General features: G+C 36.9%; 1 protein-coding gene across 6 annotated transcripts in view; it reads right to left on the reverse strand.

Moving 5' to 3' along the window:
• Positions 1-723: 723 nt before the first annotated feature.
• LOC124165096 overlaps positions 724-12,786 on the reverse strand; it is a 97,846-nt gene continuing 85,783 nt past the window's right edge. For 2 of the 6 annotated variants that reach the window (XM_046542382.1, XM_046542379.1), the window contains 2 exons: positions 8,733-8,785; positions 724-985 (listed from right to left, as the gene is read on the reverse strand). In XM_046542382.1, coding sequence (XP_046398338.1) covers positions 8,757-8,785 — 29 coding nt within the window. In that variant the 3' untranslated portion in view covers positions 724-985; positions 8,733-8,756. Of the gene's footprint in view, positions 986-8,722; positions 8,786-12,786 lie in introns of all 6 variants that reach the window. The other 4 variants (XM_046542381.1, XM_046542378.1, XM_046542383.1 and 1 more) reach the window with 2 other exon arrangements.

Here is a 12,786-nt window from a genome sequence, read left to right on the forward strand (position 1 = left end):
TGTGTTGTTCCTTGTTGGAGCAAAGGATGACAACAGCTAACTAAGTCATGAGTGATATGTAACTGGTGGGAGTTATTGTCACTGGCTATTTCAATGTAAACGATTGGATAAGTAACTTTCAAATGAATAAGGCCACCTTTGAACATTTTCGCTGCATTTTAAAGCCTTAACTTTGAGACATAAATGATTCCCCATAAATAAACAGTTCCTTTGAGAAAGGAAATGGCAAAACAAAGGAGAATCACAATGCTGAGCTGTTGATCAGCATGATCCTTTACCACTCAAACCTTCCGCAGTCGGAACAAACCGAGATTACAGCCTGAGGTTTCGAAAGTGAACTCACTCCCCCCAACTCACTGCTTTGTTTACCAATGTATCAGCCAGACTGACCTCAGCTCGGAAAACACAGTGAAAGTTACTAGGCCTGTGCCTGGCAAAAGCGTTTAAATACTATTACAAGTAAAGATAAAGAGTTAACCAGCAGAAATTTGACTAATCTTGCTTCTTAACTGGTCACAGCCTACATTAGGTATTAAACTTTAATGATTTGATCAATGCAACACACAATGCTTTAAAAGGTAGTTATTTTAATACTACCTTATTACATGCTTTAGGGATAAATTGAGTAACACTGACCAGTTTACTCTCATGCCATTAATAAGTTTAAAAAGTGAATTCTGAAATTGCAATTAATATTCTAACTAATGAATAAAAGGAGACAAATTTGAATAAAAATCTTACATTTATTTGTTTTATGGTTCCTCGCATCTTTTCTTACAAGATGGACTTCAGGATATGTTATACTAGCAAATAAATAAAAATATGAATTGAATCGCGGAAAGTATTGTTTCTTGAAAACACTTAAGTTTTCTACTCAGAGGGTAACACTGTATGATCTTCAAAACACCACCATTTTTTTCATGGACAATTTGAACACTCACTTCACATAGTTTCCCAAATCAAGGATAACGTTGTCTCGCAGTGCCTGTGAGTAGAACAAAAGGGGATGACAATCAATACCATCTCATTGAATAACATTCAGAAGATGATAGTCAGGGTGTGGCATTTCTCACAAAAATAGCACAAAAACATTCACTCACAGATGTATGAGAAAAGTTTTGTGATTTTCTACTCCCCCAATTGAATACATTAATGTAAGCCATCAACCCCACTTCCCCTCTCAAATTTACTTTACACACACTCAACATAGACATGTACCTACATATAGTATATATGGGATCAAATATCCGTACTTATGTAGGGGAAAACCCACACAGGTTTCTGGAGAGGATGTTAGCGCATTAGCATGAAGCAATCATAAGCCTGCTTAACAGTGTGCAATTAGTCTGCCACCATAGTGGTCCATGGCATTCATGGCGTAGCCAGGAATTTCGTTCGGGGGGATGGGTGGGGGGGGTTCAAAACCAGGTGGAAAATTTTTTTGAAAAACAGGTACTAAGTAGAGGGTTTTAAACTAATTTTAGCACTTTTCATAATCGAAGAAACTTCATTTGTCAAAGAAATCTTTTGTAAATTCATAATTTTTCAATATTTTATTTTCTCTTATAAAGGAAAATAATTGTGTTTTTATAATTGAGGGTGGAGGGGAGGGGTCCGGACCCCTCCTGCCTACGCCACTGGTTTAATCCAGTAAACATGGGTGTTGAATAATTTGTTAATTCTGCCGTAATCCGAGGTAGCCACAGCACTCAAAAAGTAGAGTAGTATTTTACACAAATAATCTTCACTGACATGATGGATAACTCTTACCTTCGACAAGCAATTAAAAATGCAAATTTTCACGTTATGCATCCAACTAACTTTCTTTGCATATTTATTGAGAAGGGATTGTTGTACTGTCATTACAGAAAATATTGAGTTCTTGTAACCACATGTATCATTAGTCTGTGTATTTCCACTTCTCCTAAGGTAGAACAATACGGCTGACCCCAGGCTTCCCCTGCCAAGAGGAGGTACAGCTAACAAAACTCTCTCCAGCAATCTCTATGGTGTATACCCAACTACATGATATAAAGAATTTGATAATTCTATCATTATCATTTTCATGGCAGGTATATTTTCTTTGGTTTCTAAACAATATCAAGTAATAATGTAATTCAGGGTGTGTATTTTAAGCTATGAGAATAAATTCATTTAAGAAATTTATTGGAGATATTGCTACAAAACCCTAGAACACATGTAGTCTCCTAAGTATGCTCCTTCAGCATAATCACACTTCTGCAAGTGAGTTTACCACGCTTTGTACGCTCAATGGAGGTGGGCAACCTAAACATCTCTCAGATCACGCCTCTTTGACAGCATCTTGAGTCCTGTGGTGGCATCCTTTAAGGGCGATTTTCACTTGAGTGAAGCCTGCTGGGGCAAGATTAGGGCTGCAGGGAGGATGGGGAATGGTTAAGATGCCATTTTTTGCCAGTTGCTCAATAAACACGAGTCTTGGATGCTGTCAAAGCAGCTTGCAGCAACCTCTGACGGGTGCTTTGGTTGATCACTTCCAGTTAGCCTACGAATCGTGGAGAAATCGCCCAAAGAAGTGTGTTGTTAAGGATGGAGCATACTTTAGAGTCTACTAGAGTTTTGTAGAGATCAATCAAATTCCTTTCTAAAAGAAAATACAATCCATTGTCAAAAATCAGTGAATGGGAGAGACATGCAATGCATACATCTTGACTATTTTAATGTAATTTATTTCTGTGAAGTGATTCAATTAAAGTTAGCGACAAAATGTCTGCTTAATTTAAGGAAATACTTTCTCTTCAATACGATTATTAGAACTACAGTCATTATCAAGATGTCCTAAAGCCGAGTCTCCTTTGCTGTTGTTGCAGAGGATCTATAATATTTTAATCTCTCTGAAGCATATGAGCGATTGCTGGACTAAAATTATGCATGCTTGCTCACCAATTGGGAGATGTACCATCGTTTCCAAAAGTATGTAGACACCCCTAAGCCCCACTTAACTGATGTGGTAGGGTCGGTAAAAACTTGGAAGGTTGGCACATGAGGTAGTCTGCATCTCTAACCAGTACGCCAGCAAAAGCCGACGAGGACGGACGCGGGGGCGACCAGGCTAGCGAGACAGGAGTCAAACTACAGGCTCAAATGCCCTAGCGGATAGAATGCACTGCCGTAACACACGTCCACACGCAGGTTGGGCTGCCGCAGTGTTTTCTTGCGAGCTCCGTAGCGAGGATTTCCTCTCTTCAGATTCATATTTGGACTCGGCGTGAACACAGATGTGTATGTGGCTCCATAGCTGAGTAGGAGTTTTGCTCATTTGTTGCATTGAAGTTATTGAAGGGGGTGATTCAAATCAGAGCAAATTGTTTTTTTTTTCATTTTGTGAGAGAGTAATTGATAACATCAACATTATAGACACAGTTGACTCAAGTAAAAAATTAACATTGAATTTTTCAAATTAACGACTCAATCTGCGTTAACACATTTATTTCTAAGCAGATTTATTCAAAGAGTGGAAATAAGCAGAGGTTGTATTTTATCCTTGCGGCTGTCAAATCTCCGTTGATAAAAATCTCTACTCAAAATATGGACAATACTCAATGAATAGCCAGATACACTCGTTATTGAAATCAGAATGATAGCCGTAGATCATGAGAAATGTTTGTAACTCAATCGATAACACTAATCGACCAAAAAATAATTTTTTTCTGTTCTAGTCATGTTTTTGGGTGATCCTCTGGTATTTTTCGTGCTGATGGGCCTGAACATCTGGGCCCAGATGTTTTCTATCACGTTAAGGTTTTTTTAGGACAATCGGATTCAATGTGGATTCAAAGGAGTTTCAGTAAATAAATTGTGAATTAAAATAACGTGAAAAAATGGCTACTTGGAATTTTCACGCATTTTCTGGTTGCCTCACATAATCTAACTCAAAAGCTCTGTTTATGCTGATGTGAGGCTGTTCAACAGCTTTGCCTCAAACACAGGAATAGACCTGTAGTTTTCAATGTTTAAACATACAAATATCTCCAGTGAAATTCTCTCCATTCTGCTGAGGAATTTTTGTCTTCAAAACAGGGTACCCGAGTGTACTAACTTCAACTGCACTGCTTAACTGCATTATTTACGTGAAAGTTGCTTTGACAGCCTAATTGTTGTTTTGAATGAATGACTCACTCTACACATGTTAACCACATGTCATGGAAATAATAAAATATTGTAATTATTATGAATCGTGCTTGAAAATTTGAACACATCTACTTCCTCCACTATCAATATTTCCACTAAATTCCTCAACAATTTCACTAAATATTAAACCAGTGACATTGTGATATTGCTGCAACCTGAATTCAATGGATCTAAGACTATGAATTTCAGCAGTTGTGTCGTACGCATAATGGATGAGTGCAGGTGTTAAATTGGGAGCAAGGGCAATGAGGCAATCTCCCACTGGGGATGAAAGTTGGCAAAGATTTTACCCCGAAACGGCAAAACACACCGACATTCCTGAAGCCAATAAGGAGCATAGAAAATAATGGGTATTGATGGCAGAGATTATAAAGTGTGAAACATGATTTAAAAGACTGAAGAGAATGTGTTTGGGTTTTGCTTGGAATTCTCATATATGTATCAATGAAATAAAAGTAAATGGCAATGCTCCAAAAATACTTAAATCTCATGACCCCTTTCAATATATTTTGTATTACCTTCAGGTAATTTCACATTTCGTTTAATTATCTCAGAGGAGAAGCGCAGGAAACTCAACAAAGACTGTCAGCTGAACGCACCCCCTCTGCAGTGAAATTCCCAGGGCCTATCAAGGACCTCACCTCAATTTCCAATTATGTATCTCTTTATTTTAATCCTCTACTTCATATTCCATTAGACCAAACCAAAGACTTTTCCCCATCACACATTCGTCCTTGCCCCCCACACTCATCAGCCTTGACTCGTTTCCCTGTCAGCAATTTGAAATGAAATGATTCGAGAAGTCATCTGATGATACTACAAAATGTATTGAAACTGGTCATCAAAGGAATTTTAAAGTATATGCAGAAAATTGTGTGGAATTTTAATATGTTAATATGATTTGAAAGACTTTCTGTTAGGAACTGGCTAAGGAAGCACTCCATCCTGCACAACCATGCATCTCTTATTCCCACTAATCCAACAGCCAGTCATTTGGTACAAGCCCATGATGCCTTTTTGGCGCTCTCAGGTCAAGGCTTAATCTCAAAATCTGGGAGCAGGTACTTAAACTTCTCGTTTTACATTACCCCTCTTAGCCATAAGGGACCACAGTCATGAAATTATATATCCAGGCATTTTGCAAACTAAACATTTGCCCTTTCTCATAATATGTATCTAAATTAAGAATTGAATTATTTGTCTTTTGAGCAGTGTACACAATTTTTACATGAAATTCTACCATAAATATCAACTAATATATCGATTTCAGCATAAAAATCAACAATGAAATTATTGATGTATTAAATCCATTAATACATATTGACGGTAGAGCTTCATTCACAATTTGACAATGCACAGAAAAATATGAGGAATTCCATTGAAAGTCTGCAATTCAAGATCAAGCGACAATTGTTCATGTAGCTAATACATATTAACGAATCATAAGTTCACCAATGAACCAATGCCGATGATAGGGTTTTAAAGTGAGAAAGGAGGGGGCCCAACTACCCTTGGAGTGCGAGAAGAGGAGTCGAGAAAAGTAGGAGCTGAGCATGTGTGATTGCCAGTGGGACCCTTCTTAACGGATTTGTACAGAGGGGACGGAAGAGTCTGTTGGGGCTCAGTCCAGCAGTCATGTTAAGGAGAAAACTTTACTGTCTTGAAAAGGTTGTTCAACCTAATACTTCTCACTATGAATAAGTTCATATTTTACTTTGTGAAACCTTTCAGTATGGAAAATAAAAGTACATATTATACTTTGTCAGATGCCAATATGAAGCCCAAAGTCAATAAGAAGAGTAATACTTTTACTTCCCAAAGCATGTCTCAACAAGCTACGTATGTGGTTTGAAATATTAATTGTTTATGATAACAATGATGGGAGGAGTGCAGAAATATTCGTATTAACTGTCACAGATATCTACGTAGACAGAGCCTCAAAACACATCATGCTGATTATCTGAGTCAAGATATCTTGAGCAAGGAAATATTTTTGCCCTGGTATTCCATGTAAAGAAATGAAAATTGTTGATTGTGTTCATCACACCAAGTTCAAGAACATTGGAAAACTTTCGATAAATTGGTGATCAATTGATTGATTTAGCTCAGCAACAGTCATCATTTTGCATTCAAGAAAACCAACGATAGCATTGTGTGAGAGTTAAACGCAGGAGTGTGACCCTGCTGAGTCCCTGGCAGATATAGATGGGGGACAGGGGGGCGTGTGCCCCCCCTTGCATGGCCACCCACATTGCCGAACCACAATTGTACCTTTTTTATTTGGCATTGCCTGGTATATATGTACATATTGTTAGTTTAAATAAAACTTTCTTAACTTTGCACGTGACTTAATTATTTGTCATTACCACAAAAGTAAAGGAAGCTCAAGATATCTTTTGCATCCCCCTCCACCCTCCCCCCAATTCAGCTTTTTCTGTACCTGCTAGTGCCATGAGTAAGCAACTGCAGCCATTAATGGCCATATGCAAACTACATTACGTACATTTTACTGATTAGTACATACTAGAGATGGGTCGAATAGCAGATTTCTCGAATTCGAATATTAAATCATTGCTCGAATATTCGAATACCTCGAATTTCGAATACTAAATGATGAATGCTGGAATGTTTGACTCGGTTGCCTATGCAGCAGGCAACACAAGATTTTGGGGAGTAATTTTGATTTCCTTTAAATGATTCGAACAGGAATTTAGCTGATTAATGAATATTTTAATTTTATGGAAACAATTGGGCATATAATTAATTCAACTAACATCGCTTTACCCCCACTCCTGCTGCCAAGTGCTAGCTAACAATCTGAGGCATTTTGCAAAATACAAGCTCTTTTCCACCGGATTTTCTTGAATTATTTTCAGTCCATCTTTGGGAGTTCTCACGAGATAAGAAGATGAATTGGAATTGCTATCAGGGAGAAACCAAATATTCTGAGAAAATATCCCTTTGTCTGGGACTGTAACAATAAAGATTTATAGCACCACTCATAAATTGTAACTTGATATATGTTTTCGGAAAAAAATACCGCGTCAACTTCCGAGAAGCTCTGCTGCTCATATCGAGTTTCGCCAGAATGCTAAGTCTCCCTAGTATTTTGACATTTATTTCTTTGCGTAAAATGCTTAAATAAACTCAGAAATACGTCGTGTTTGGTCTTATTCTTTTTGAAATTACGCGCACATTACTAATATTTCAATCCAACAAAGGCGTAACATCAATTGACGAAAGTCATTCTTAGACACCTTTTGTGCTAATAGATGACTCATGCAGCGGTTGACCTCCACAGAAATGGGGAACTTCGATGCTGGTAGGAAAAAAAAGGTCAGTGGGGGAGAAAAGGGAGGGCCCGAAACACGATTCTATTGTTCTCGAGTAACTTGGTATTTTTTCGAAGCTAAGGTCTTCGTAATATGATCCCTGCGCGAGTTGTGACCTTTTTTTTATTTCGAAGAAGAGGAAAGCCTTAGAGGGGGGGCTAGTGCTGAATGGAGAGGGATACCGGATCTTGGGAAATGCGCTAATGTAAGTATCCCACGGTACTCACACAGCAGTTGACTTCCAGAAATGGGGAACTTCGAAGCAGGTAGCCAGAAAAAGGTCAGTGGGTGAGGAAAGGGGGGAGGGCGTGAAACACGTTTTTATTGTTCTCGTAACTCGATCTTTTTTTCGAAGCAGGGGTCTTCGTAATGCGATCCCTGCGCGAGCTGGGACCTTTTGATTTCGGAGAAGAGGAAAGCGTCAGAGTGGGTGAGGCGAGTGCTGAATCGAGGGGGATAGCGGATCATGGGAAATGCCCTAAGGTTGCTATCCCACGGCACTGAGGTTCTCCTGGTGGGGGGGGAATCGGGGATTTTCGGATTTTTTCACCCGACCATTTTCGGTTCCCCTCGTCGAACTCTTTTCACCGCTAAAATCCACGAATTTGATGTAATTCGTCAACTTGCGTAAAACGGCGCTGCGAGCAGTAAATGACTACAGTTCTCTACATTTTTCCGAGTCAACTTATACCAACGACGTGCGTGCAACAGTGTATGACGCGAAATTCAAAGTATTCGAGGCGGTACTCTTCGCATAACTATTCGAAACCTCGAATACTTTCTAGTATTCGAGGTATTCGAGTATTCGCGGATACTATTCGCACATCTCTAGTACATACTTTTGTCAGATCCAAAACTTTCAAACATTAATTTGTCCTGAGTAATATCATATTTTTTCTATTGGATTGCTATTTTGTGCCATTTCTTTTCATACCGATTGGGGTTTTTCACATGTGTAGCTGTGCCATTTGGAAACTTTTTAATTCTGAGCCTGAGGTCTGAAACCTCGTATAAGTCGTGCTTTCTCGTGCCTTATTTCACTGGGTCACATCCCTCGAGGTTAAGTTTGTGAGAATCCCCTCCCTTTCTATGGCATACGCACAAAGCAGATGCAAGCTCAGCATGCATGACCCGCAAAAGCACTATATACAATATTTCAAGAATAATTGCACATCCATGGCAAAGCAAAAGCCTTAAGTTCGAGAGCAAAAAGAACACACCAATGGATACCTCAACATGGTGTGTATGTCTCCATCAGTCTGCATCCTGAAGACTGGACGAATCTAACAAAGGAGAAAACAATTCACTGCAAGTCATCCACAGCAGATTCACTCCTTTTTCACAATTTATTTGATTCAATTCAACAACAAATAGCACTTTCATAGAAATGAGTAATATTTATTATGTTTCAGCACAATTGACCACTTCTTTATCCATCTTCCTTTTCAGTAATTTTTAAGGTTTCGTTCAAAATTTAAAAAAACTTGCCAGACCAATTTTTCATCCGCATTTCCAATTTGAAATAAGAATGGAAATGCATATTTATTAAGCATTCTTAAGTACCCGATTCCATATAATGAGAAAACTGACACTGCTAATGTTATACGCTGGTGAAATTTGTTTAAATTTGTTACACATTCACATTTTTCAAATTCCTCGCTCATCATCATCAACAGTCATCACCCCTAAGATTGGTTTGGTACAGCTTCTACTCAATCAATAGTAATAATCCTCCTACCAGCTAACCTTTAAACACCAACAGAATTCTTCTACTTCACACACTTCATCACCTGCTTTATGTATCTCATCAGAGGCCTACTGTGTAGCATTCATATCTCATCCCTGTATAAATTTGTATTACATATTTGTTTACATTTTTTGTTTTCAATTTTGATACTTTTATATGTCACATGCTTGGTAACGAATGTTACAGTTTTGTTTCTGTTGCTGAAGTGGTAAATTTCAAAATAATGTGTTTGTTTCATTAATTGTGCTAATAATTAGCCTATATATGAAAGCCTATTTGTATAAAATTGGTTTTTCGATTGACGTGTTGATATTTATACAAACTTACCTACAAATCAGAAAACATTATGTTGTCTTTAAAGGGAGTAGATTTGAAATGCATGAGGACACTTCCGGTGTACCACAAGGATCAAACCATTGTTATTTCTAATTTTTATAATGATTTACCAGAACATATAATGTATTCCAGTTGTTTAATGTATGCTGATGATGTAAAGATATTCATGAACATGAACCAAATACAGGACTATCCATCTATGGAAATACATAGATAATTTGTATCAATGGGTCAAAATGAATCAGTAAAAATGAAATACGGATAAGTGCTATAAGATTACATATTCGAGAAAGAAAATACTATGATTACTGCTATGATATGGGTAGAGCTATGTTAAAGAAAGAAAGTGAGTGCTAAGACTTGGGAGTAACTTTTGACGGAAAAATTTACATTCATACCTCAAATTGAAAACTTAGTGAAATCTGTACATTGGACATTGGGTTTCATTATAAGAAGTACAACTGGTTTTCAGAATACTAAAGCACTGTTAATGTATATATATGCCCTAATTAGGTCTCAACTTGAATATGGAGTTATTTTGTGGGCACCATTTGCAAAGAAATACATTGATTTGCTGGAACGGATACAAAAAAAAATTCCTTAGAGTTCTTTTCTACAGGGATAATGAAGTACTACATCCAATGTACAAAAATTATACAGGTATCTTATAAAACTCTGCTAAATTTTTATGGACTTGTGTCACTTTCTGCAAGAAGGAGGGGCTTTGGGTTAAAGTTTTTATACGAAACAATAAAGTATGGAGAAGACAGAGCTATTCTCCACAAATTTAATTTTAATTTTCCACAATTTAACCAAAGGTACCAGCAAACCTCCTCAGTTCCATTTGTAAAATCAAAATATTGTTGCAACTCACCACTCATAAGAATGTGTATAGGGAGTACAACACTGCATGTAAACAGATTTATCATGGGATGAAAATGTATTTATATCTCAGATAAGTATCATAATTAAGAATAATTCAATATGATGACCATCAAAGTATGAATTTCTGTATGTTATATTATATTTTCTGTGGAAGATTATTTGTAACGGTTGAAAATAAGAGCATATTTACCTCATTTTTATATTTTTTTATTTCTTCGGTCAAAATGTTTTTGTAGTGTAAAAATTAAAAAAAAAATAAATGCTGGAATTGTTAAATAAAAATGTTTTCCCTCGGATTATTGGGAAAACATGAAAATACGTAAATAAATATTGGGTTTTCTTTTAAATGAAATTTAAAAATATGTTTTATATGTGAAATTATGTGTTTGTGAGGGAATGTTGTGTTTTATTTCTTGACTTCTTAAGTTTTCGTAGTTGTTTTTTGATTTATAAGTTCTTATGAAGCATTAAAATTAAAGCAAAACATTGGTCAGAGGCAAGTTTTTATTGTTGAGACTGAAACCTCAAATATCTTGCATGGTATGAGACACGATGGGGTGGAAGTTCTTGATATCAATAATAGTGCAATGTCTCATTTGAATAATGAAACCTCAAAACCAACGGAAAAGAAAGATTCATTCACTAATCACATCCTTTCACCGAATGTAATTCATTCCTCTGATATGACATATCACCGACTGGATTCGAGAGAAATTATTGGCATTGCATCAAGGTACATTTCAACAATGTTAGAGAACCAGAGTTCCAAGATTTCTTTCAACGCATTGAGGAATTTTCTCAACTATGATCCGGACAAAACAGTATATATTGTCATGAGTTTAGAGCAGGATCAAAAGGGGGCCTATTTCTTTGTTTTGAAAATATGCAGCGGAGTATAACATAATAAAATTAAGTTTCAATCATATGACACCAACTCTACAAACGAGAACCATCAATGCTCTATGAAGTGTTTTTTGAACTTAGAAAACTCACTGCACTCAATGTCAATAATTTTTATTTTAAATGACACTGCCCAAGTTTTTGAGGTTTGGCATAGTATCGACAGTACACAACCAAAAAAGAAGGACTAAATACACATCAATGAACATCACATGAGTAATGAAGAGACCTAGCTACTTATGCTGAACCTGAAATTATTAGCTATACACCAACTAGTATCCTAAGTATTGATTCTTAGGCCTCAAACATACATGGTGCACCGGGATCACCATTATGCACAAGCGCACATACGTTCTGTCTTAATTTCTTGTCCTTTTATATTCCACAGAGATTTAACTCATTAGAAATATGGACACCCTTTACATAATGCCTTAATATTTACCAGCACATTACAAGGGGTACTTCAAATGAAAACCTAAAAAAAAAAAAAAAATTAGAAAAAGGTAACAAAACAAGAATTTTCAAAACAACACCAGAAAAAGCACTTAACAATAAAAAAAATAAAGTCTTTGACACTCTTGAGAATAAAGCATGGGTGCTGATTAAGTTCCTTAGAAATGAGCGTAGAAGGGTGTCATAGGTACCACCATCCATCCATCACCACGAAATTTGGTCTGCCTTTTATAGCTGGTAAGGGTCCAGCTGATGGTGAGTATATATGTAAGTGTTTTTACAGATGCTGCAAATAAAGTAGACATAATGGTCTTGGAACCCAGCTTCCAAAACTTTCAGAGAGAAACAAACGCGGCAAATGTAACATGCAAACTTCGAATTCTGAAATCTATAAAAAATTAGTGAAATGAAGGCGGCTAAATCAGTTGGGCCAGATGCTTTATCAATAGATTCACTCAAAATGGGAGGCAGTGAAATTTATAAATATGTGAAACGTTTATTCAATGTGACAATAAACAGCAGAGTCCAACCCAACAATAAAAAATCAAACAAATAATGACAAAAACAAAACGTATCCTGGGCCTGGCGTTATTACTGCCATCTGGTCATTATTTATTGCAAATGGTGATCAGGATGTTTATTCTGAATGCAAACAAAACAAAACGCCCATCCGCCTCTTGAATGCTCCAAGCACTCAACTGATATTTTTACCTTCTTCCAGAGCCTCTTTGAGCCTTTTCCCAACCAGCATTTGAGCGTTACCCTCACATTTCCAATCCCAATTTCTATTTCCCTCACACTTCCCTGACCGTTTGAACCCTATGTAAGTGAATTTTCCAGTGACTGCAATTCCCCATGGAGAATGATTAGTACCTTTGCAAGCATGCTCCCGTAACTCAATACGCCTTTTATTTTAATTTGATTTATCAATTGATGATTCCTGCACACGAATGCACGGTGTTT

Source organism: Ischnura elegans, chromosome 9 (genome assembly GCF_921293095.1).
Source record: "Ischnura elegans chromosome 9, ioIscEleg1.1, whole genome shotgun sequence".
NCBI lineage: Eukaryota > Metazoa > Arthropoda > Insecta > Odonata > Coenagrionidae > Ischnura > Ischnura elegans.